This window comes from Acanthamoeba castellanii (genome assembly GCF_000313135.1).
Source record: "Acanthamoeba castellanii str. Neff unplaced genomic scaffold scf7180000084711, whole genome shotgun sequence".
NCBI lineage: Eukaryota > Discosea > Longamoebia > Acanthamoebidae > Acanthamoeba > Acanthamoeba castellanii.
The window spans coordinates 113,245-134,620 of record NW_004457391.1 but is presented as its reverse complement, the minus strand read 5'-3'; the positions used below and the strand labels follow the sequence as shown (position 1 = coordinate 134,620).

Here is a 21,376-nt window from a genome sequence, read left to right as displayed (position 1 = left end):
TGGGAGGATTTGACTCTCGGCAGAAGATGAACCATTGAGGGCTTCCTTGATGAGCGGGAGCTTCATAATCCTGGTTCTGGCCCTCGCCCTCCTCAGTTCTTCATACATGGCCAGCGCGCAATCCATTAGTAGCACCAGAACTCCCACGCGCACCCCCAGCGGTTCGCCCAGCGGCTCTCGCTCGCCTACCACCTCCCCCTCCCCATCAAGGACGGTTACGCCCAGTCCATCAAGCACGCAATCTCCTACCCGCTCACCAACGCGCTCAGTCACTCCCACCAAAACGCCCAGCTCCACTGTCACGCCCAGCTCCACCTCCACCCCCAGCCCTTCTCACTCCTCGACCCCCAGCAAATCTGTGACCCCCTCGCGCTCCAAAGCGCCCACGCGAACGCCCACGAAGTCGGTCACGCCTTCGGTCTCTATCTCGTCCAGCCCTTCGCCGACCGCCTCGGTGACCGCCACCCCATCGAGGACTGCCACGCCCACCCCCTCTCCCAGCTCCACGCCACTCTGGTCGAGCTCGCCTTCCCGTACCTCTCGACCTTGAAGAAGACTCAACTGTGTCCGGCGTACACAAAAAGTAAATAAACATAAAATCAAAGAAAATAGCAATTTATTACGCTGGTGTCTTGAGCAATTCCAACCTTCAGACGATCGACATTTGTGAAACATGGAGCCGTTGAAAGAGCCTCTGCAGCTCAAAGACGTTAAGCAGTCGCGATTTCAAGAGGGCGCGTCGCAGTCGGCGCCCGCATCGCCCGCGAGCGGTTTTAGCTCGCCCATTCCCTCAATCTTCGATCTCCCTCTTCTCTACGTGTGCGTGCGCGAGGATGGGGCCACACCGCCTCCTCTCGACATCGCTGGAATACCAATTGACTGGGTAAACAATAATTTAGAGGTTCGTCCCCATCTTCTCATTCCCCACAGCATTGCTCTGCATGAAGGTTTCGAAGCCACCATTGATTTTTCTTATCTCTCTACAAATTGTGTGCATTAAATGCATAGTTCCTCTCTGAGGTGCGCTACATCGACGTCGGGCGGGAAGAGATCCCAATACACGATCGCTCCTTGCGACGATACGCACGGTATCACCTCAAGGAGACCCTGTGCCTGATGGGCCTCAAGCCCTGGAAAGCTGCGCAGATATCAGGTTGGTGTTGAGCAGCACCCTCCTCCTCCTTCATCATCAGTCTCGCAAAGACTGACAGCTGCGTGTGCGACGGGTGGTGGTCATCGCAGAGTGGGTGTTCGACCGCATCAAGTTCAAGAAGGTGTCGCGGCGGTCGGTGGAGGGTCTCACGCTGAGCGGCGAGGGCCTGATCCCTACGCCCGGCGTGGGCGGCGTGGGCGGCCAACCGTCGTCACTCTCGGGCAGCGGCTCGCTCCCGACGACCGCGCAGACCGGGCATCGAAGACAGCCCTCCCTGGCCTCGGGCATGAGCGTCAACCTCACCAAGACCCAGTTCCTCAAGGTGCTCAAGGCGGCCTTTGAAGCGTACGTTCTCAGAATTCCTTCGTTCGTTCGTTGGTGGGTTGGTGCGTACGCAGCACGTCGCGGTGCACAGGCCTGACTCCGTCCTATCTTAGCACGGACACGAACATGGGCAACCGAGCCCTCTCCAACTTCAGCATCGCCGCCGACGTGACCTTCCGCCAGCAGTCGTTCACCATCCTACTGGGCGGCACGTCTGGCTGCGGCAAGTCGACACTGGCCTCCTTCCTGGCCAGCAGGATCGGCTTCACCACGGTCATCTCGACCGACAACATCCGCCACATGATGCGCTCGTTCATTCCCGCCGACCAGGCGCCCGTGCTGTTCGCCTCCACCTACCACGCGGGAGAGGTCATGAACCTGCCCGAGGACACCGACTACAAACAGCGAGTACGCCTGCCCTCTCCTTCTTTGGCCTGACGCGAGATCTCGTCCTACTTTGTGTCTGTCGCGCTCATTGACACCACCACCACCACCACCACCACCACCACCACCACCACCACCACCACCACCACCACCACCACCACTCTGTAGATCCTCCAGGGCTACGAGGCACAGTCCAAGCTGGTCTTTGAGAAACTGGAGGGGATCATCTCCAAGTGCGAGAGCAGGCGAGAGTCTCTGATCGTTGAGGTAGCCGCGCTCACTTCCCTTCACTCACTATTGTTCACCTCCTCCTCGTCAGTGGGTCATCATCACCATCGTCATCGTTGGTGCTAACCAACCGTGACTTTTCCAGGGTGTACATTTGGAGCCGGAGTTGATGATTGACCTGGTGAAGCGTCACCCCACATGCATTCCCTTTGTGGTGTACATAAACGACGACGTACGCTGCTGCCCCTGCCCCTGCCTCCTCGCGAACAATGATTGCACACGCATTTTTTCGCTTCGGGCGCAGCAACGACTCACACGCCATCATCGGTTCTGTTTTGTCTGTTCGAACAGGCCAAGCACAAGGAACGTTTTGCTATTCGCGCCAAATATATGACGCTGGATGCTCGCGTCAACAAGTACATCCAGTACTTCAAGAACATCCGGATCATCTCGCAGCATCTCTGCCGCCAGGCCACCAAATACGCGGTAAGCCGGCGAGCTGACCTTGTCCCTGACCATCACTGTTCTCTTCATTTCTGTTCCCGCCGACTCACTCTTGTGCTGCCGCGTAAACAGATCCCAAAGGTGAACAACACATCCGTCGATCGGTCCCTTTCCCTCGTGCACGGCACCATCTTCAACTGTATTCGTGCCTACAGCCAGGTATGCCGCGGTGTGTGCCGTGCGTCGTGTGTGTGTTGCGTGTTGCGTGCATTGCGTGCGATGGTGAGCTCAATGCCCACTTTCGTACAGGGAGAGCCCCTCTACAACAAGGAACTCGAACAGACTGCCGTCATCTCCCGCGAGTACAAGCGCGTCAAGGACGAACTGCTTAAGTCCAAGGGCGTCCTGGCGCTGAAGCGGGCATTCCTTTCTCCATCCCACTCTTCCTCGGTCCCATTGCTAACCACACACACCGCACGACACACAACACGGCACACACACACACTACACACACACACACACCACACAGAGCCCTAGCGGGAACTTTGCCGAGCACAACTTTGAATCTCTTCACGGGTCGGCGTCGGCCATGGCCGAGGACGTGCCCGAGGCGAGCGACACCGACGAAGAGCACCGGCACGAGGAGGAGAGCGTCGGGGACAACTATGACCTGGATGAGGACATCGAAGACGCGGTCTACGATGACGAGCGCCTCTACGCCGACGCCGGCTCCATCGGCAGCTGACGGCCGCCTTCGCTTCACACCACCTGATAATTAAATACAAGCAAATAAAACCAAAACAAATAAATAACAAGGAACCTACTCTCGATCGAGAAATCAATCTTCAACCATTCAAGCTTGCGAAAGAAATGACGAGCGAGTGGATCGATCCGGAACTGAGCGCTGAGGAGGATGCCGAGGTGAAGCGCAAGAGGCGGGAGCAGAGCGATAGGCAGAGCCGAAAGCTGGGCGAGAAGCTGCTCCAGGGCTGGTGCATGCTCGAAGAGACGTGCCCCGCGGGCTGCTTGGTACGCCACCCCCATGCATTCAGGCTCATTTCACAATTTCTCAATGGATGCTAAGCTGATCTGATCGAACATCAAATGCGGCCACAGGTGCCGTTGATGAGGAGCCGGCAGGGGCGTGAGTACTGCGTGTCTTGCGAGCTCTACGTAGAGGAAATCGTACGCTCGCCTCCCGTCTCAGTGATTCATCCAATTCCCTTGCCTTACAGTCATAGCACAACAACCACAGGAAGAGAAGATGCAGGCCGCCAAGCAGCAGGCTGCTCAGCAACAAGCCAAGCCGGTGGTGCAGGACCTGGAGGAGGTGTCCGAGCCCCGCTGCCAGATCGAGCACACTGACGAACACGCTGCCGCACCGGCTGCCGCCCAGCAGACCACCACCACCAGCACCACCGAGACCGTTGCCTCTTCGTCCTTCTCCTCCTTCCCGATGCCGGTCCACTTCCCGTCCCCCGCGGCCCAGCCCGAGTCCCTCGTCCACCCTGTGCACCCCTTCCCCAACACCACCGGCCTCGCTCCGCCGCAGCACGACCACCACCATCACCATGATCAGCACCACCCCCACCATCATGAACAGCTGCACCATCACCATGAACAGCATCACCACCACCATCATCAGCACCAGCTGGCGCACGGACATGTCGAGGCGGCGTTGGCGACGCTCTACAACAAGATGGAGGAGACGCGGCAGCGATTGGCCGCCACCCCCGCCGCCCAGTGCGCGCCGCTCGTGGGCGTCATCGCCGAGTGCGCGCGGGCCATCGAGGCTCTGCACTCCCTCTCCAACGGCCTGTGAGGGAAGGACCACCCAGTCAGTGTCCCACACGACCCCACGACACACCTGAGAGCTATGCAGAGCAGCTTGACATACATCGACAAAGCACACAACACAATACAAACATAGCTCAAGCGTTACATGTTGACGTTGATGTAGTTGATGTGGTGGCCTTGTTGTTGTTCGTGTTTGGTAAGTATGACGTGGCTTTCCATAACTGCAACAGGCAACGTTACCGCGGCTGCTCCCGAAAGAAGGCCAACGAACACGGAGGCCTGCCTTGGGACAAGAGCAAGAGCAAGAGAAGGGGACTTACCAATTCAAGTGAAGGATTGACGACACGACGCAGTGATGGTTGGGCCTCTTCTTTTTCGGTGCTCTCTTGCCAAGGCCCCTCATGACGACTGACTCTCACATGGGGCCTAGATTCACTGGATTCTGGCCATGAACGGACAGGGGCTCACCCGGCTGGACAAGTGGTTCACACCACACAACCAGGTACTGCTCCTGCGGGTCTTTTTTTAATATTCTTTATATATATCTCGCTTTGTTTTCTCTTTTTTTCTTTCTAAAAAGCTACTCTTGCTCAACCCCTCGTCTGGCAGCATGAACGTAATCGGATAAAGAGGGAGATGAGCACAACGCTGCTCAAGAGACAGCAACAAATGTGTAACTTTATCACCTGGCGCGAGTACACTGTCGTGTATAGAAGGTGCTTGCCTCGCCCGTGATGTGTATGGCCATGTTGCTGATGGTCTGTCTCATGACTCAGATACGCGAGCCTGTACTTCATCTTCTGTACAGACAACATCGACAACGAGTTGATCACTCTGGAGGTACTCGTAACCAGTACCTCCGATCAAGTTGATGCAACCATGGACATTGCAATACACCTCACCCATTGTTGTGTTGACAACGCCAACAGATCATGCACCTGCTGGTGCGAGCGCTTGATCGATACTTCGACAGCGTGTGCGAACTCGACCTCATCTACGAGTTCGAGCGGGTACGCACGCTCTCGTGTTGACAGCTGCCCCTTGCCGCTAACGTACTTTGTACTTCGCGCTGCATGTTCAGTGCTATGGTATCGTGGATGAGATGTTCATGGGCGGCGAGCTCCAGGAGACTGTCCTTACCGAGATCACCACGCAAGCGGCCGAGTGCGAGATGGACGAACTGACCAGGGCGCTCAACGAGGCCAACCTCCTCTGAACCCTTGCACAACCCAAAACAATAACAATTTCTGCGTGTGAGAGTGCGCAAGCAAAGAGAATGAAAGAAATGGAAATTTATGTCGACGATTTAATTTGCTATGAGTTTGGCTATTGGTGCATGCTCGGCGACAGGCTCGCTCTGGTGGTTGGCCACTCGACATAAACAGCCGAAGCTAGACACAAAATACAACGTAGCGCTCGAAAGATGATGCAGACGACTGCTCTGCTGCTCGTGGTGGTTCTCGCGGTTGCGCTCGGCTCCGCGAATGCGCAGACCCCGCTCGGAAGCTGGCAGACCGGCCGCAGCACCTTCTACCAGGGCATCGACGGCGGCAACTGCGGCTTCGGCGGCATCTCGTCCACCCAGTTCCCCTTCCGCTATATCGCTGGTACTTACTATTATTTTATTTTTGATTTATCTTCTCATTTATTTGTTTAGTTATGTATTTTTATTATTTAACTGAATATCTTATTTATTTATTTTAGCTCCGAACACGGCGTTCTACGCTGATGCGAAGGCGTGCGGCAAGTGCTTCGAGGTCAAGTGCACGAGCTCGGACTACATGAGCAACGCGTGCCTCGGCGGGAGCGTGATCGTGGAGGTGACCGACCAGTGCCCGTGCGCCGGCAACGAGAGGTGGTGCTGCGGCGACAAGGTCCACTTCGACATGAGCCCCGAGGCCTTCTCCCGGATCGCCAACACCGGCGCCGGCGTCATCAACACCCAGTTCAGGCCCGTCACCTGCCCCGTCTCCGTACGTGCGCACACACCGCACACACCACACGATCGCACGACACGACACACACGCACGACCGCACACACACGGTCGCACACGGGCTGATTGGTGTGTGTTGGTGTTGCAGGGCAATCTGAGGGTGCAGATCAAGGACGGCGCCAACCAGTGGTGGTTCGCCCTGCTGGCCAGCAACGTGGGCGGCAGCGGCGAGGTGACCAATCTCGAGGTGTCCGACGGCAACAACGGCCAGTGGACCGCCATGCAGCGCCAGAGCTACAACTACTGGATCGCGACGTCGGGCGCCGGCTTCAGATTCCCGCTGGGCGTGCGCGTGTCGCAGAACTCGAAGGTCATCACCGGCACCATCCCCATACATGTCGGCCGGCGCCGTGTTCGAGCTGACCACCAACTTTGCCTAAAACTGCCGCTCGCATTTTGTGTATTTTACTTTTTAACAACAACATGTTATGAATATGTTTGAGCTTTTGATGCTGTACATTACACAACATGTTCGGATTCGTGGTGCTGCTGGTCGTTGTTGCGCAGTTGGTGGATCCTGGCCAGAAGGACCTTGCGCGGCCCGATGGGCAGGCCCATCTGGGCGAGGTCGTCGGCGTCGAGCAGCAGGAAGGCCGCGTAGCTGACCTCCTCCCGCGCGAACACCGCCCTGTACCGCCTGGCCAGCCGGAGCTCCTCCAGCACCGCCCCGACTCGACCGTCAAGCTCTGCGCCCTGAGCCGTCGGTTCAGCGGGCGCCCGTATGGAGTGGAGTGGCGGGAATGCCGCAGGAGTGGTGTCTGGCGGTGGTGCGGTGATGGTGGTCGGTCGCAGGGGGGAAAGGGAGCAGGGAGTAGAAGGAGTCGGAGCTGTGCTGGTCGGGCACGGTGATGGGGTGAAGCGGAGGCGGGAGCGGGAGCGTGAGCGTCTCTGGGGTGTCGGGCCGCCGGCGCTTGGCCGGTGGCTGGTGCAGCAGGCTCGAGGGTGGCGGCAGTGGTGGACCGGCAAAGTTGTTGGGCCTCTTCTTCCTCGAATAGCCCTCCTCCTCCCCCTCCTCGCCAGCGGGCCGACAAGCCTGGTCTCGCCTGGCAACCAACAGAAGGGGGTGAGTTGGTGTACATAGAGGCCCAGTTCGTCGACCATCACGACCAGTAGTGTACCCGGCGTATTGGCGAGTCCACCCCCTGGCCAAACGATTGAACTGATCCAGGTCGGTGTTGAAGATGTCCCTCACGCCCGGCACCAGGGGATAGCCACCTGCCGTCCACATGGCCAGAGGTGTCAGGCATATGAAACGATGTGAAAATGATGAGTGGGGCCGACCTGTGCCGGGGTCCAAGAGCAGCAGCTTGATGTCGAGCAGGATCTGCCTGATGGTGAACTCCTTGCGCCACAGGCCCGGTCCCAGGACGCGCAGGCCCAGCTTCCCCTCGTCATCCACGCTCGGGTGGTAGATCCGCGTCAGGAACCGGACAATGGGCGGACGCGTGGGCTGTACGTTTTTGTTGCGTAGAGCCAACATCAACATCAACATAAAGAAGATGATGCGGCTGACGAGAAAGGTGAGGGCGGAGGTTGGGGAGGTTGACGTCGTACGTGGTGTGGGGAGTAGGACCAGTCGAGCTTGAAGATCCCGCCTTCATAGGGGGAGCCGTGCGGGCCTTGGATGGTGACCTGCACGCGGTACCTGTCGGCGGCCCACGGGGCCATGTAGATGCCATGCGGCGGGTCATTGTCGAACTGGTCCAGCTCCCAACTGATCCTCTCCAGGGCACCAACCTTCTCGCTGGTCGGCGGTGATGAGGGCACCATGACTTCAACCTGCGCAGCACAATGAACCACTCAAGCTGCGCTTTAGGACCCAAAAGAAGAGGGGGGTATCAAGCTTTGCCTGTAATCGGAAAAAAAAACTGTGACCCTGAACGGGGATTGGTAGCAAGGAATTGCTGCATTTGTCCAGAGTATCAAAGCACACTCCATCTCCCCCGCAGCTGGGGCTTGGGGACACGATGTTATCATCGACCTACATGAGGCACTGAAACGGGAAATGATGAAACAGTCTTGGAATTTTTACAATAATTGTATAAAATGGTGTTCACACCTGGCCTCAGTTGGGGATGAAGCAACCGCCATCGTGGGCCGGCTGCGGCGAGGGGGTGGAGGAAGGGGAGGGCGAAGAGGAGCCAAAGTTGGCGGAGAGGGAGAAGGTGGCGCCGGCCGACATGGACGTGATGGTGCCCGTCACGTTCTGCGTGCCCTGCCACACGCGCACGCCCAGCGGGAACTGGAAGCCCGAGCCCGACGTCGCCAGCCAGTAGTTGTAGTCCTGTCGCGCCGGCGTGACCCACGAGCCCGTCGAGCCGCTGCTCAGCTCGATCTTAGTCACGGCGCCCGAGCCGCCCACGTTGGTGGCCAGCAGGGCGAACCACCACGGGTTGGAGCCCTCCTTGATCTTGACCTGCAGCTGGCCCTGCACCGGGCACGCGACGGGCCGGTACTGGGTGTTGATGACCCCCGCGCCCGGGTCGGCGATCTTGGCGAAGGCGCCGGGGCTCAGGTCGAAGTGGACCAGGCTCGCGTCGCAGCAGTAGCCCTCGTTGCCAGCGCACGGGCACTGGTCGGTCACCTCCACGACCACGCTCCCGCCCTGGACGCAGGCGTTGGCCAGATAGGCCGACCCGGTGCACCTCACCTCGAAGCACTGGCCGCACGCCGCCGACTTGGCATAGAACGCAGTGTTGGCCGCTGAGTAGAACGTAGGAGGTTGCTGACGTCAGCAAAACAACTCCATTTGGTGGATTGCAGTGTTACGAGTTGGGAGTTCGGGGGGGGGAGGGTGCTTCACGGTACCGGCGACGAAGCGAAAGGGGAACTGGGTGGACGAGATGGTCTCGAAGCCGCAGTTGCCGGCGTCGATGCCGTCGTAGAAGGTGCTACGTCCGGTCTGCCATTCGCCCAAGGGAGTCTGCGCGTTGGCGCCTCCGATGCCGGCGGCGATGAAGATGACGACGGCAGCGAAGATGACAAAGAGTGGGTGGGCTCGCGAGGGTGATGGCATTGTGCGTGCAGGGAGGTCACTGTAGGCAACGTCGATGTTGTTCTGAGGTGGGGAGGCAAGCGAAAGTGCAGGAGTGATGCTCCGGGAGCCTTATGTAGTTGATCCTCGTTGCCTCGGTGACTACCCTCCATAGGCCCATTTTCTCCTGCGAAGCCACCTCTCCCATCATCGCACACCGAACCGTAGCCAGTGCGTCGCACACCAACCAATTGCTGTCGACTCTTCGTATGCAAAGAATGAGAGGAATTTATACAATTTAAAATTACACTTAATTAATGGTTGTGTGCGCTACGCCACTCAATGGGTGACGGCTCTTCAGGCAAAGTTGGCGGAGAGGGAGAAGGTGGCGCCGGCCGACATGGACGTGATGGTGCCCATCACGTTCTTGACCGAGCCCTGCCACACGCGCACGCCCAGCGGGAACTGGAGGCCCGAGCCCGACGTCGCCAGCCAGTAGTTGTAGTCCTGCCTCGTCGCCTCGAGCCACGAGCCAGTCGTGCCGCTGCTGCGCACCTCGACCTTGGTCACGGCGCCCGAGCCGCCCACGTTGGTGGCCAGCAGGGCGAACCACCACGGGTTGGACCCGTCCTTGATCTTGACCTGCAGCTGGCCCTGCACCGGGCACGTCACGGGCCGGTACTGGGTGGTGACCACGCCCGCCGCGGTCTTGGCGATCTTGCCGAAGGCGCCGGCGCTCAGGTCAAAGTGGACCGCGTCGCCGCAGCACCACTGGGCGTTGCCGTCGCACGGGCACTGGTCGGTGACCTCCACGACCACGCTGCCGTTGACGCAGGCGTTGGCCAGATAGGCCGACCCGGTGCACTTGACCTCGAAGCACTGGCCACACGCCGCCGAGTTGGCGTAGAAGGCCGTGTTGGCCGCTGACCATTAATATTGTCATCACATGATGACGTCAGCGCTTCGTTATGTGTAAAGCAGATATGTTGAGCGGCAGTACCGGCAATGTAGCGATAGGGGAACTTGGTGGAGGAGAGGACGCCGAAGCCGCAGTTGCCCTGGTCGATGTCGGTGTAGAAGGTGCTTCGCCCGGTCTTCCAGCTTCCCTGGGCCGTCTGTCCGTGGGCGCCATGGGCCAGGAGCACGACCGCGACCAGCACGCACCCCAGAACCGCCTGAACACTTGAACCGACGGGCATTTTTGATTGTTGTAGTTGATGTTGTTTGTGTGTTGATGACGACGTTGGAGTCTCCTCCGCCTTTTTGTGAGCTGGCGTTGCTCAAGTGACCTCCTGAACGAACAGTTTGAGCTCCGATAGGTCGCCAGGGCTTCTCGACAGAACAACACTTCCCGTCAAGGTCCGTCTTCTTCGTCGTCGTCGCGCTCCGGACTGGTTGGCGCAATGATCCGCAGCGAGCCGCCACATAAGATGCCATACGACCGCCAAAAGTAACGCACACGCCACCGCACGCACTCACCGCACGCACCGCACGCACACTCGGAGAACAGGCGGGAGTAAGAAAGTACAAAGAAGGGCTGAAGTCCTTGTTGCCTACGCGGTGCGGCCACCGAGGGCCATCTTCATGAGGACCTCCTTGCGTCGGGCGGCCGGCGGCGGACACATGAAGCCCAGCATCTGCAGTTCGCCGATGGCCGTGAGGAAGCGGGCCAGCAGCTCGGCCTGCTGGTCGGCCGGCACGTCGGGTCGCACGCTGACGACCATCTTCGTCTTCTTCTTCTTGCTGCCGCTGCCTTTCTTGGTCTTGCTCTCGCTCTCGCTTCCGGTGTTGTCCACGTCCACGGTCTCGTCGTCGCTGTCGTTGTCCGTCGTCGGAGCCTCCTTCTTGGCCGCCTTGCCGGCGCCTCTCTTTGCGGCCGCCTGTCGGCGCGGGGTGGCGGCGGGCTTCTTCTTCGCGGAGGCTGTCGTCGCCGCCGTCTTTCGTCGCTTGGCCGGTTTTTCATCCTCGCTCTGCTCCGGCACCATCTCGAACATCTGCTGATCAACCATAAATCAGCCATCGCACACGCACGACCGCACGCACTACCACACACACAACACACACAACACACACACACAACACACACACACACACACAACACAACACACGATGTCGATGCGACGTACGTCGGGCTTCATGCGCTCGCAGAAAGCGTCGAACCAGTCCTTGAGGTTGATGACTTTACCCTGGCCCTTGTAGAGCTCGAACGCGATGGCGGTGTCGATGTGCTCCGCGGGCCATGACAAGCTGGAGAATCCCAGATACCCCTCCGGCTGGCTCAGCGCTTGCTTGACCGTGGTCAACGGAGCGGCATTGAAGCACTGTGTTGGACATGACACACGACCACATACGACAAGCGCAGGTTAGGTCGCCCGTCGCGTTGCAGGCCCTTTGGCAGAGCAGAGCGGGCGCGTACCTCGTCGAGTCTATCCGTTGCATTGTAGTAGAAGACCTCATGCAGCGGGAACACACAGTACGCAGGCAGCTGAGACCTGTCGCAAGTGTTGAGAGTGAGTCGGCCGCACACCGAAGACACGCACTGGGTGTGTGTTACGTACGAGAAAAATCGGATGAGGAAGGCCTGCAGATCCTGCTTGAGCTGCTGCTCGATGTCATCGGTCCAGCTCTCCATCCAGGCGGCGATACGCTTCGACGAGGTCCCCTTCCGCAGGACGTGCGTTCGCGGCGTGTAGGGCGAGGCCTGCGCGTACGGCGACTGAGGGGGCACATAGTTCGAGGAACGCCGCAGCGGCGTGGAATTGGCGGACGTCGATGGTGTGGCGTTCTCGTCGCTGCACGAAGTCAGAGAAGTGAGTCAGGCACACTCCGCATGCGCCGCGCACAGCGCACAGCACACAGCATGCGTACTTTGTTTGTTTGGTCAAGGCGTCAACGCGCGCTTGCAGGCGTTCGCGCAATCGCTCGATATCGGCCAGCAGCAGCTGCTTGGTCTGATCGAGCTCCGGCTGGCACGTCGCGCCTCGTTTCCCGGCATACCAGCAGCGATGCTCGACTCCTCGGCCGTGTCGTAGTCGAACGGTTGGAAGTCATGTGCGACAGAGAGAATGGCGTGGAAGTCACGCAGGAGCTGCGTCAGCGGCGCCAACTCCATCGCAGAGCTCCTGCGACAGTACAACGCAGTTTTTGTTGAAGTCAGTAAATGCGGCCAAGGCAGAGAGCCAGGGCGATGAAGGGAAGGGCACGCACTTGATGGCATGTACGGCGGACAGAAAGAGACGAGAGTTGACGAAGGCGCTGCGCACGGGCAAGGAGAACTTGTCGAACCGCAACGCCGGTGCGTGGCCAGACTAAGCGATTCGGGGGGGGGAAAGGCCCATGAGATGTAGTCTTGCTTTTTGGGCGCTGCGGCGGAGGTACCTGCATGCGGAAGAAGTCGGGCGTGGGCAGGCAGTGACGAAAGATCTCCTTGCGGGTGATGTCGTCGGCCGACCGACCCTGTGCATCAAGAGAATACGACAGAGACGAGTGTCAGTGTCTGGACTGAAAACACAAACTGCGATCATCAACTCCATCGACGCGGAAGGCGGGCACACCTCGAGCGTCACCAAAGCGACCGCGCACTCTCGCATCACGTGCGAATTCCTGCATTGGTCACAACAGGGACCAGTAGGAGTGCGGAGTTAGCAGCCGCGCGAGTAAGGTCAGGGAAGTGGGCGAGGCCGTCGTACCGGTGAAGCCGCCGAATATCGTCCAGCCACACCGCAGTCTTGACGCGCAGGTAGTCCGGGTCGACTTCCAGCAGCTCCCATTCAGTGATCTCGTCGATGTTGTAACTCTCGGCCTCGTCCTTCGCGTCCCCTACGTCCATCTCCACTCCATCGCCACCTCCACGTCCATCTCCGCTTCTCCTCCTTCATCTTCGTCTTCGTTTCTTTTTTTATGGGCTGTTCGGCCGCTGGCGCAGTGGCGTTTTCTTCGGCCGATGACGGCTCCTCTGCGCTTGTCTGCTTGGAGTCATCCGCGACGTCCATCACCGTGCCGGAGGTTTGTTCGCTGTTGCCGACTGCGGCCGCAGACTGCTTGGCTTGCAGCGCTCGCCGCCTCGTTTTGAGGGCCTTGAGCCTTTGGATCATAGCCGGCGAAGGCCCGGCGTCAGTCTGCTTAATCAGGCGCAGCTCTCTGGATTTGAGTAATTATTGGTCAATAGTCAAACTGATGAAGATAATAGATGGTTGCACGGCGTGTATAGCTACGCACTTCGCGACAGACTTTGTTCTTTGGATGTGGTCGAGATGCACTGCGCTTAGGCGCTCGCCGACCGAATCGAAGAAATCGTCGTCGTGCAGACTTCGACACAGGAATGCCAGATGGTTCCGCCAGAAGTGTTCAATGGTGGCGAGCTATCACAATAAGACCACACGAGGACGCACACGGTCAGTCGCACCAAAGGTGAGGGCAAGGCCGGGAGCGCATACCGTCAACTCGCGCTGTAGACTCTGTATCGACAGGTGCAAGCTGTAAAAGCTGTCGAGTACCCACTCCACCGTCTTGTAGCCAAACTGCACCCCCATGTCGTTGCGCATGATAACCTGAGGGGAGAGGAACAAATAAGACTTAGCCATCAGAGCTCTCGGGCGCTCAAGGGAGCGGATTGCACCTCCTTGAATATCTCCTCGAACGACTCTGATGATGAGTGGAACGTAAATTTGCGGGTGGCGAGGCGGCCAGACACGGATCGAGGTAACATTCTGAGAAGGGGGCAGTAACAAGGCGCTAGATCAGTATGTCGCCTCGATCTTGCATTGACATGCACACAGGCGCACAGTACCTGTGCAAGGCGTCGGCCGACGTCGCCAGTCCCAACACCAGTACAAAGGGTATGTCGGCCTGATAGTAACTGCAGTTGTGCGAGTTTTGTGGGCGTCAAAAACAAGTGACCGAAATGGATCATGACAACTCGCAGAGAGTGGATTACCTGAGTATGGAGATAAGCTCCTTGAGCACGTCCGCATCGAATGCCTCGAAGTCCTCGATCACGACAACCAGCGGAGGTTCGCAGCCAGCGTCCTTCGTACCCTCCACCACCATACTAGATGGAACGAAAACAATGAAGCGTGTCACGCTCAGTGTGCAAAGACGAACATAATTTCGAAGCGGGTCGTACCTCTCCGCAATGGGGGCAAGCGAAGCCGACTCGGCCGCGGGCTCGACGTACTGCCATCCCTTGATCTTGTACCAGTACTGAAGGGCGCGCATCGTAGCCTGCACAATGAAGCCGCAAAGAAGAAGGTCGACACCATCAGAACAGCACTGCACAAACCCACACGTGGAGTCAAGCATACCTTTCCTTCCTTCACCGAGAAGGCTGGATTGGAACCGATGAACTGGACAACTAGGGACTTGATGATCGGCTTGAGCATCATCTTGCAGTCCTTCGATCGAAGGCTGGCCACTCTCTGCCCGCCGGATCGCAGCGACTGTGCAAGCTGAGCGAACATGCGGTCGTGGTCGGGCACATTCACTGGGAAGGACAAGTGTCAGCCACTACGGAACAACGCAAAATTGAGAACGCCATAGCGCACCTCCTACGAACAGCAAGGCGGTGGGTATTTCGAGTTTGGCAGGCTTGGCCAACTGCTCGAGCAGGAGATCGAGCTCGTCGTCACCACCCATGCCAGCGTGTTGGCCGGATGGAGCACGACGACGGCCACTCGCGGCCACGAACTCGCTAATGGTGCCCAATAAGCTGGAGTCAACAGAAAAAAGGATGTTCTGTGAACGCACAAGGATCAATGTCAGCGGTGAACATTGCGCGTGCGTGCGTGCGTGCGGTGGAAAATGTTGCGTGCCTCGATCTTGGCGTTGATCTTGGCGATGTGTTCTCGGCTCAGCCGCTCACGCTCCTTTGCTGAGCCGTCGTCCATCATGAAATCCATCATGAAGGCTACACGGGGTGGAAAATGCTGGTTAGCGACTTCGCTTTGCATCGCTGGGAGGCCGGGTGCCACGTACTGGCTTCCTTCAGGCTCGGCTGGCGGAGGGCCTGGTCGGTGGTGATGCCCGCGTAAGAGCGGAGCTTCTTTACGGTGTTGGCTTGTTCCTTGGCCGCCACCTGCGTGTACGAGAACGTCCTTGGCAGTGAGAGGGTGATGCCGGACATCTTGCCTTCCGTTCGCTCCTTGAGCTGCTCCTCGATCATTCGTCTGTGGCGCTGCGCCCGGCTGCTGACAAGTCCGGCGAGCGTCGTCGCCCCCTTTTCTTGTTTGCTCCATCGTTCAAACAATTTGCCTGTCTCTTTACTCAGCTCGACTCCTTCGCGTTTCTTCTTGATGCGCACTCTCGCCGTTTTGTCGGGCACATACTCGTTCTCACTTCTGTCCTCCGCCTCGCTCTCCCCCATGTGTTCCCTTTCCTGCTGCCCACTCTCCTCGACCACCTGACTCTCCTCTACCACTTTCGGCATTGCCGCCATAGCTTCTTCCTCTTCGCTGGGCCTTTGATCCAGTTCCATAAGCAACCCTCCATCGGTCGTTGCGGATGGGAAATTTGTGGGCGAATTTTGAGAGCTCGACGATTCATCATCTCTGGGAGGCCTCGGGGTGTCCGTGTTGGCCGAAGTCGAGCGGGGCGGTTGTCGCGTGCGCCTGGCCACCCGTCTCGGCCTTGGCGTTTCCATTCTACGTGCAAAAAAAAAGAATTAATAAATCAATTCACTCTTCTCTTCTTCGCGCCCTTTTTTTGGCGGGAAACACTGTTCTTTCATGCCGGGAATTCCTCGGGCGAGAAATCTCAAGCCCGCCATTCAGGTGACACTTTGTCATCTAAAGCGACAAGAACTTCTTCTTCAGCGCCGGGAATGGCTGTCTCGGCCGAGCTCCGTTCTTCCCGCACAGACTCAAGTGCGGCGAGGCTGCATTTCTTCTTCGCCAAAACCAACCGAAGCACTCCACACAACCCACCTCGAACAAGAACATGGCCACCAGGAAGACGCTGAAGGTGTTGGGCATTTCGGGCAGCTTGCGCCAGGCCTCGGTCAACTCAGGTCTGCTGCGGTCGGCCGCCTCGTCGGCCGCTCGCCTCAACTCGAACCCCTCGGCCACCACCGCGCCCGCTTCGCCCGTCGTCGACTACAGCTTCGACTTTAAGATCTACGACGGGATGAAGGACATCCCGCTCTACGACGGCGACGTAGAGGCGCAGACCAAGCCCGAGTCGGTGCTCCGCTTCCGGCGCGCCATCGACGAGGCCGACGCGCTGCTCATCGCCTCGCCCGAGTACAACTACAGCTTCTCGGGCGTGCTCAAGAACGCCATCGACTGGGCCTCCAGGAACTGGGACGGCCACATGCCCCTCGCCGGCAAGCCCGCAGCCATCATGGGCGCCGGCGGAGTATCGGGTACGTGTGCCACGGTGTCGTCACACCACCACCACCCTCGCTGAGCAACTCAAACTAACGTTCGTGGGTGGTCAAAGGCTCGAGCAGGTCGCAGTACCACCTGAGGCAGGTGTTGGTGGGCGTGGGCATGCCGGTGCTGTTGCGGCCGGAGGTGATGATCAATGCCTTCGTGCCGGGCTCGTTCGACGCCAACGGCGACCTCATCCACGAGCCCACCAAGGCCGAGATCGAGCGTCAACTCTTGGCTCTCGCCCTGTGGGCCGACCGTCTGCGCGGTTAGATCCAATCGGAAAGAGAAATAGATTTTAAGACTCCTGAATGAGCACATGTGTTGCAATGTATCCGAGAATTTACCCGCGGGCAGGCGCCATTGAGACGAGAAAAATGAAATTTGGATTGATACAAAGGCGGTGATGTGTACACGTACATAAAGAATGATGAGAGATAGAGAGAAGAGAGAGAGAAGAGAGAGAGAGAAGAGAGAGCTGGCGAGGGCGAGATGGTGGACGCGTGCTTAGTTGTCTGAGAGAGCAACGCAGGAGACGGCCTTGTGGTGGCCACGGTAGCGGCGAATCGTCTCGCCCGCAGACAGCTCCCACAACCACGCTTCGTTGTCCGAAGACGCTGGGTGGACAGAGAGCGACATCAGCGCGCTCAAGATAACAACAAAGAACTGAAAGATAAGGATGAAAGGAATAGTTGATGATTGCTGGTTACCGGTAACGAGGTAGGCAGAGTCGGTGGAGAACACGCAATCCCACACCCAGCGTCCGTGGCCCTAACGGGTATTGAGAAGCGTAAATGGCCAATCCTTCACCTACGACAACTTGGTGAAAGGCATACTACCTGAAGAGTCTTGAGCAACTTGTAGTCCTTCGTGTTCCACAGCTTGACAGTCTTGTCTGCCGAGCACGTTGCCAATATCCTGAAGATGAAGAAGTACCAGCAGATCGTTGGTAAGGCGAGTGGATGCGAGAGGACGACACTGATGACTGGGCAAGGGTGCGTACTTGGCGTCAGGCGAGTAGAGCACTTTCAAGATGTAGGACTTGTGCGCGTCAATGTGAGTGAGCGGTTCGAACTTGGAGTCGGGCGCAAGCTTCCACACGTAGCATCGGCCTTTGTTGTTGGCAGCCACCACCTGCGAGCCGTCGGGCGACACGTGAATGGAGCGCACGGCCACCTCAGGTTCGGGCGCCTGGATGATGATGATCATCGTTCACGTGATGAGCCACCTGCAAAAAGACAACAAGACAAGAGTTGCACGCGTGCGACGTTGTGTGTGCGTACGTATTCTGTGCACTTGTTCTCGGCCAGGTCCCACACGCGGATGTTACCGTTCTGAAGACCGCAGATGAGCTCGGCCTGGTTGGGGTGGAGTGCGACACTGTTCACGGCAGCACCGCAGTCGTAGTCCCTCTGGCAGCCCGAAGCCCTACGCGCACGCAGAGCCCGAGCACGAACGTTCAACGTTGAGTCAAGAGGCACGGTGGGTCGCGCGTGAGAGCAAGAAGGTAGGCCACAACAAGAGCGAGGGGGCGGCAGCGAACCTAAGATCCCAGATCTTGACGGTGCCATCCTCTGAGCCGGTGTACATCCATTTGCCCTCCCTCTGAAAGCCAAGGCTCGTCACGTTCGTCGTGTGGCCATCAAAGCTCATCACCTGTGGCGATTTTCATCAAAGAGGGGGGGGGCGAGGCGGTAGGTGAGAACGTGAGGCACAAGATGATTGGCAATGAGAAGGGAGAGCATTGGAAAGGAGAGCCGTACAGCGCTTTGGTTATTGGAATTAATGTCAAAAAATCGGACGTGAGGATTGCCAGCAGCGGCGAGAAGGCATTTGTCAGGCGTGATGGCAATTCGATTGACCTGTGAGTCAGGGTATTGGATGGTGCGCGTCGGCATGCTCGTAGGTGCCTCCCAGAATCGAATCGTGTGGTCATAGCTCGCCGTCGCCAAAATCACCTTTGCCATCTTGTGCTGTAACTAATACTTTCTGTCCACCCGAATCGCTTCCTATCTTGTAAAGATGCACAGCAGCGACGTCAACTTCGCTAGCCACTTCCAGATCAATGCCCAAGATCCAAGATCAATCAAGGACGCAAAAGAAAATACAACAGAAAAAGGGTTCCGAAAAGTTGTGATTTATTCATCACCAAATGGAAGGCGAAGGGAATGGCAGCGCAGGTGGGCCTGCCCCCCTCGCCCAAAGAAAGGTCTATCGCGGCAGGCGAACGACGGAGATGAACCAAATCGACGAGAGCATGCTGATTCTGCCCCGCGAAGAAGGTACTCATCCATCTCCAATCACCTGCTTACCTCTCCGGCGTCTAAGCCTAATAAGTCTCAACAGATGACGACGAAGAAGAGGCTCACATGGAGATGGATGCAGCACAAGCGTACGCTTTTCCCTACGTCCCTGTCTAATGCGTGTGTTGGCCAGCCTCATCACCCTTGGCTGTCGTGCGCAGGCGGCAGGTCGAGGCGCAGGAGGCGCAGGCCAGGGCACAAATGCAGGCACAGAACCTGGCCAAGCTGTCTCGCCGTCCCGAGGAGGTACTCCGCGACCTTGAGCAAGAGGCCGAGGTGCTCAAGAACCTCCATCACAAGATCTCCCAGCAGCTGCACATGCTCCAGGTACGTACCAGCAAAGCCTCCAGCGCCCTCCCCCGCTGGTCTGTAAAGGTCATATGATCGGCTTGCACGTTGGCCTTACCCACTTGGCCGCGCTCGACCAGGTCGAGGAGATCGTGCTGAAGAAACAGGCGGAGCTCAGCAACTTTGCGACCTACTGAGCTACTTCGACTGGAGGCGAGGAACTTCGCGTTCGCTCATCGTACGGTGATTCACCCAGGGACCCATCCTACTACCAACAAACTGCGTAGTGAGTAGTGCACTCAAGATGCGCAGGCCACCACCCCAACCCATCGCCGTGCGGCTACGCAGCGTGCCACTGTGCTCTCTCTGTGCGTGTCTCGCTTCTGTCAAGCGTTGTGCACAGCAGCTGTATCATCACTGCTATAAACATGTTCGTGGAACTCACTTTGCACATGATGTGGACGTTCTTGTGTTGTGGAGCCATGAGGCACCAGCGTGTTGAGGTGTATTAGTGCGAGGCCAAGCTCTTTCGGCCTGAATTTCAGTGCAGCACGAGAGAAAGCAGAGTGCGCCACTGCGCGCTGCAAACACAACAACTTTGCACAGTTAGAAGATGGAAGGCAGTGGCAGTGGCGGACAGCAAGCGGGCACTGGCGCGGGTGGCGGAGAGGGTAAGAACCCGTTCGAAGAGTTGCGAAAGAAGATGGAGGCAGCGGGCAAGACCCAGCACGGGCCATCTTCTTCGATGGGCACGCAGCAGCATCTGGAGCAAGCGCGCAAGCTGCTCTACGCCAAGAACTCTGCGGAGGCGCGCAACGTGGCTAGCTTCATGCGGCTCACCAACTACGCGTGGAGCGGCATCTCGTTTGCGCTACTCTTTGCTTTTTCGATGTCGGCTCTCTACAAGTACTTCAAGAAGCCCGAGCCACAGGAAAAGGTGAGCATCAACGCAACGCATGAGCATGTGTAAATTGTGTTGTGTAATTTTTCTAACATTGATTTATGAATGTCTAAATCTTCTTTTACTTGGAACTGTGGTAGGAGAGTGACGCGAGGCAGTGATAGTGCACCAGGCAAGCCTTTAGATGTAGATAGCAAGAGATTAAAGTTGAAACAGCGCCTGCTGTATTGTTTATTTAATTCTTTTTTTCTTCCTTTTTAGTAGAAGAAACACAGAGAAATCACAGGGTAAAAAAGGACTTTATTCTTCGAATTTGAGGCGGAGGATAGAGGACAAGATGATGAAGCGCACCACAACACTCGTCACGGGCGGTCGACGATTTGCTGGCCTTCAATCTCCTGTGGTGCCTTTCGCCTGGGCTGGTCGGCAAGCAACATCGTCATCTGCATCGACGCTCCGATCCGCCCGCCTCTACTCTGCTGGTGCGGTCCCTTCACAACACTCCTTTTTTCAATCAATGCACTTCTTCAAATCTTTTAATCGAATAATCCACATTTTCAAATGCCCCTCCAGATGCTGACTCGAAGAAGACGTACGCATCTCTCTCTCGTGCAACGGGGCACAGTGGCTCCACTCACGACTTTGAAGTTGTGAGGTCTGTTCGCTGGTGGTAACATGGTGGTGCGTGGACACAGCGTGCACGTCACCTTCATCGACAAGGATGGCACAGAAATCCCTCTCGAGGCTCCGGTCGGCAAGTCCGTTCTCGAGCTCGCCCACGACAACAAGATAGACCTTGAAGGAGGTCCGTCGCACTCCCGACCTTCATGTGTGTTGTCGTGTGTGTTGTCATGTGCCCTGGGTGTGGCTCACTGCGTTTTTTTATAAAACACGTGTAGCGTGCGAGGCCTCGCTTGCCTGCAGTACGTGCCATGTCATCCTGGACAAGGAGTACTACGACAAGCTGCCAGCGCCCGTCGAAGAGGAGGAGGACATGCTCGACCTTGCCTTTGGTCTCACGGAAACGTACGTTTACCGCTTGACTTGCGGTGTGTGCGGTGAATGGGTTGCGTGGGCGTGTCCACGAGCTAACGATAGAGCGACGCCGCCTTCACGATCTTATCAGGTCTCGTCTCGGGTGCCAGATCATCATCTCTCCCGAGCTGGAAGGCATCAGGCTCAAGCTGCCACCAGCGACGAGGAACATGATGGGTTAGACACA

The 21,376-nt window shown here is 57.7% G+C and overlaps 15 protein-coding genes across 15 annotated transcripts; 9 read left to right on the top strand and 6 right to left on the bottom strand.

Moving 5' to 3' along the window:
- Positions 1-49: 49 nt before the first annotated feature.
- Positions 50-591, top strand: ACA1_377880 (uncharacterized protein; the record flags this gene model as incomplete). The annotated part of the gene is made up of 2 exons (XM_004337638.1): positions 50-73; positions 160-591. 2 exons carry the CDS (start codon positions 50-52, stop codon positions 589-591), a joined length of 456 nt encoding a protein of 151 aa, XP_004337686.1.
- Positions 592-673: 82 nt separating this feature from the next.
- On the top strand, positions 674-3,278 carry ACA1_377870 (uncharacterized protein; the record flags this gene model as incomplete). The annotated part of the gene is made up of 10 exons (XM_004337637.1): positions 674-817; positions 1,009-1,153; positions 1,243-1,498; positions 1,552-1,885; positions 2,039-2,128; positions 2,235-2,321; positions 2,441-2,575; positions 2,666-2,752; positions 2,843-2,983; positions 3,063-3,278. The coding sequence occupies 10 exons, from the start codon at positions 674-676 to the stop codon at positions 3,276-3,278; spliced, it is 1,635 nt and encodes a 544-aa protein (XP_004337685.1).
- A 125-nt stretch (positions 3,279-3,403) lies between these two features.
- ACA1_377860 (uncharacterized protein) lies at positions 3,404-4,355 on the top strand (the record flags this gene model as incomplete). The annotated part of the gene is made up of 4 exons (XM_004337636.1): positions 3,404-3,562; positions 3,674-3,718; positions 3,789-4,043; positions 4,179-4,355. The coding sequence occupies 4 exons, from the start codon at positions 3,404-3,406 to the stop codon at positions 4,353-4,355; spliced, it is 636 nt and encodes a 211-aa protein (XP_004337684.1).
- Positions 4,356-4,966: 611 nt separating this feature from the next.
- Positions 4,967-5,546, top strand: ACA1_377850 (clathrinassociated adaptor complex AP-1 small chain sigma1, putative; the record flags this gene model as incomplete). Its single annotated transcript, XM_004337635.1, has 4 exons — positions 4,967-5,046; positions 5,107-5,170; positions 5,260-5,340; positions 5,412-5,546. The coding sequence occupies 4 exons, from the start codon at positions 4,967-4,969 to the stop codon at positions 5,544-5,546; spliced, it is 360 nt and encodes a 119-aa protein (XP_004337683.1).
- Positions 5,547-5,756: 210 nt separating this feature from the next.
- On the top strand, positions 5,757-6,766 carry ACA1_377840 (Expansin, putative; the record flags this gene model as incomplete). The annotated part of the gene is made up of 3 exons (XM_004337634.1): positions 5,757-5,937; positions 6,035-6,303; positions 6,413-6,766. 3 exons carry the CDS (start codon positions 5,757-5,759, stop codon positions 6,764-6,766), a joined length of 804 nt encoding a protein of 267 aa, XP_004337682.1.
- A 17-nt stretch (positions 6,767-6,783) lies between these two features.
- Positions 6,784-8,094, bottom strand: ACA1_377830 (Ubiquitinconjugating enzyme subfamily protein; the record flags this gene model as incomplete). Its single annotated transcript, XM_004337633.1, is given in 7 exon segments — positions 6,784-6,952; positions 6,988-7,151; positions 7,169-7,367; positions 7,443-7,539; positions 7,606-7,774; positions 7,879-7,969; positions 7,985-8,094. 7 exon segments carry the CDS (start codon positions 8,092-8,094, stop codon positions 6,784-6,786), a joined length of 999 nt encoding a protein of 332 aa, XP_004337681.1.
- Positions 8,095-8,389: 295 nt separating this feature from the next.
- On the bottom strand, positions 8,390-9,340 carry ACA1_377820 (betaexpansin 1 precursor, putative; the record flags this gene model as incomplete). Its single annotated transcript, XM_004337632.1, has 2 exons — positions 8,390-9,027; positions 9,133-9,340. The coding sequence occupies 2 exons, from the start codon at positions 9,338-9,340 to the stop codon at positions 8,390-8,392; spliced, it is 846 nt and encodes a 281-aa protein (XP_004337680.1).
- A 315-nt stretch (positions 9,341-9,655) lies between these two features.
- Positions 9,656-10,497, bottom strand: ACA1_377810 (expansin family protein; the record flags this gene model as incomplete). Its single annotated transcript, XM_004337631.1, has 2 exons — positions 9,656-10,221; positions 10,299-10,497. 2 exons carry the CDS (start codon positions 10,495-10,497, stop codon positions 9,656-9,658), a joined length of 765 nt encoding a protein of 254 aa, XP_004337679.1.
- A 354-nt stretch (positions 10,498-10,851) lies between these two features.
- On the bottom strand, positions 10,852-13,127 carry ACA1_377800 (uncharacterized protein; the record flags this gene model as incomplete). The annotated part of the gene is given in 10 exon segments (XM_004337630.1): positions 10,852-11,292; positions 11,425-11,619; positions 11,715-11,790; positions 11,857-12,090; positions 12,167-12,278; positions 12,296-12,420; positions 12,506-12,606; positions 12,677-12,754; positions 12,814-12,901; positions 12,988-13,127. The coding sequence occupies 10 exon segments, from the start codon at positions 13,125-13,127 to the stop codon at positions 10,852-10,854; spliced, it is 1,590 nt and encodes a 529-aa protein (XP_004337678.1).
- Positions 13,128-13,388: 261 nt separating this feature from the next.
- On the bottom strand, positions 13,389-15,458 carry ACA1_377790 (origin recognition complex (orc) subunit 3 nterminus, putative; the record flags this gene model as incomplete). The annotated part of the gene is made up of 11 exons (XM_004337629.1): positions 13,389-13,416; positions 13,517-13,659; positions 13,795-13,848; positions 13,917-14,007; positions 14,088-14,156; positions 14,235-14,348; positions 14,424-14,521; positions 14,602-14,780; positions 14,842-14,914; positions 15,067-15,203; positions 15,272-15,458. The coding sequence occupies 11 exons, from the start codon at positions 15,456-15,458 to the stop codon at positions 13,389-13,391; spliced, it is 1,173 nt and encodes a 390-aa protein (XP_004337677.1).
- Positions 15,459-16,231: 773 nt separating this feature from the next.
- ACA1_377780 (NAD(P)H:quinone oxidoreductase) lies at positions 16,232-16,935 on the top strand (the record flags this gene model as incomplete). Its single annotated transcript, XM_004337628.1, has 2 exons — positions 16,232-16,655; positions 16,733-16,935. The coding sequence occupies 2 exons, from the start codon at positions 16,232-16,234 to the stop codon at positions 16,933-16,935; spliced, it is 627 nt and encodes a 208-aa protein (XP_004337676.1).
- A 234-nt stretch (positions 16,936-17,169) lies between these two features.
- On the bottom strand, positions 17,170-18,629 carry ACA1_377770 (WDrepeat protein pop3, putative; the record flags this gene model as incomplete). Its single annotated transcript, XM_004337627.1, has 7 exons — positions 17,170-17,279; positions 17,373-17,433; positions 17,499-17,580; positions 17,666-17,853; positions 17,946-18,090; positions 18,206-18,318; positions 18,465-18,629. The coding sequence occupies 7 exons, from the start codon at positions 18,627-18,629 to the stop codon at positions 17,170-17,172; spliced, it is 864 nt and encodes a 287-aa protein (XP_004337675.1).
- Positions 18,630-18,898: 269 nt separating this feature from the next.
- On the top strand, positions 18,899-19,450 carry ACA1_377760 (uncharacterized protein; the record flags this gene model as incomplete). Its single annotated transcript, XM_004337626.1, has 4 exons — positions 18,899-18,944; positions 19,009-19,054; positions 19,127-19,292; positions 19,394-19,450. 4 exons carry the CDS (start codon positions 18,899-18,901, stop codon positions 19,448-19,450), a joined length of 315 nt encoding a protein of 104 aa, XP_004337674.1.
- A 416-nt stretch (positions 19,451-19,866) lies between these two features.
- ACA1_377750 (uncharacterized protein) lies at positions 19,867-20,223 on the top strand (the record flags this gene model as incomplete). The annotated part of the gene is made up of 1 exon (XM_004337625.1): positions 19,867-20,223. One exon carries the CDS (start codon positions 19,867-19,869, stop codon positions 20,221-20,223), a length of 357 nt encoding a protein of 118 aa, XP_004337673.1.
- A 268-nt stretch (positions 20,224-20,491) lies between these two features.
- On the top strand, positions 20,492-21,371 carry ACA1_377740 (adrenodoxinlike ferredoxin 2; the record flags this gene model as incomplete). Its single annotated transcript, XM_004337624.1, has 5 exons — positions 20,492-20,636; positions 20,728-20,746; positions 20,850-20,959; positions 21,054-21,180; positions 21,281-21,371. 5 exons carry the CDS (start codon positions 20,492-20,494, stop codon positions 21,369-21,371), a joined length of 492 nt encoding a protein of 163 aa, XP_004337672.1.
- Between the last annotated feature and the right edge of the window lie 5 nt (positions 21,372-21,376).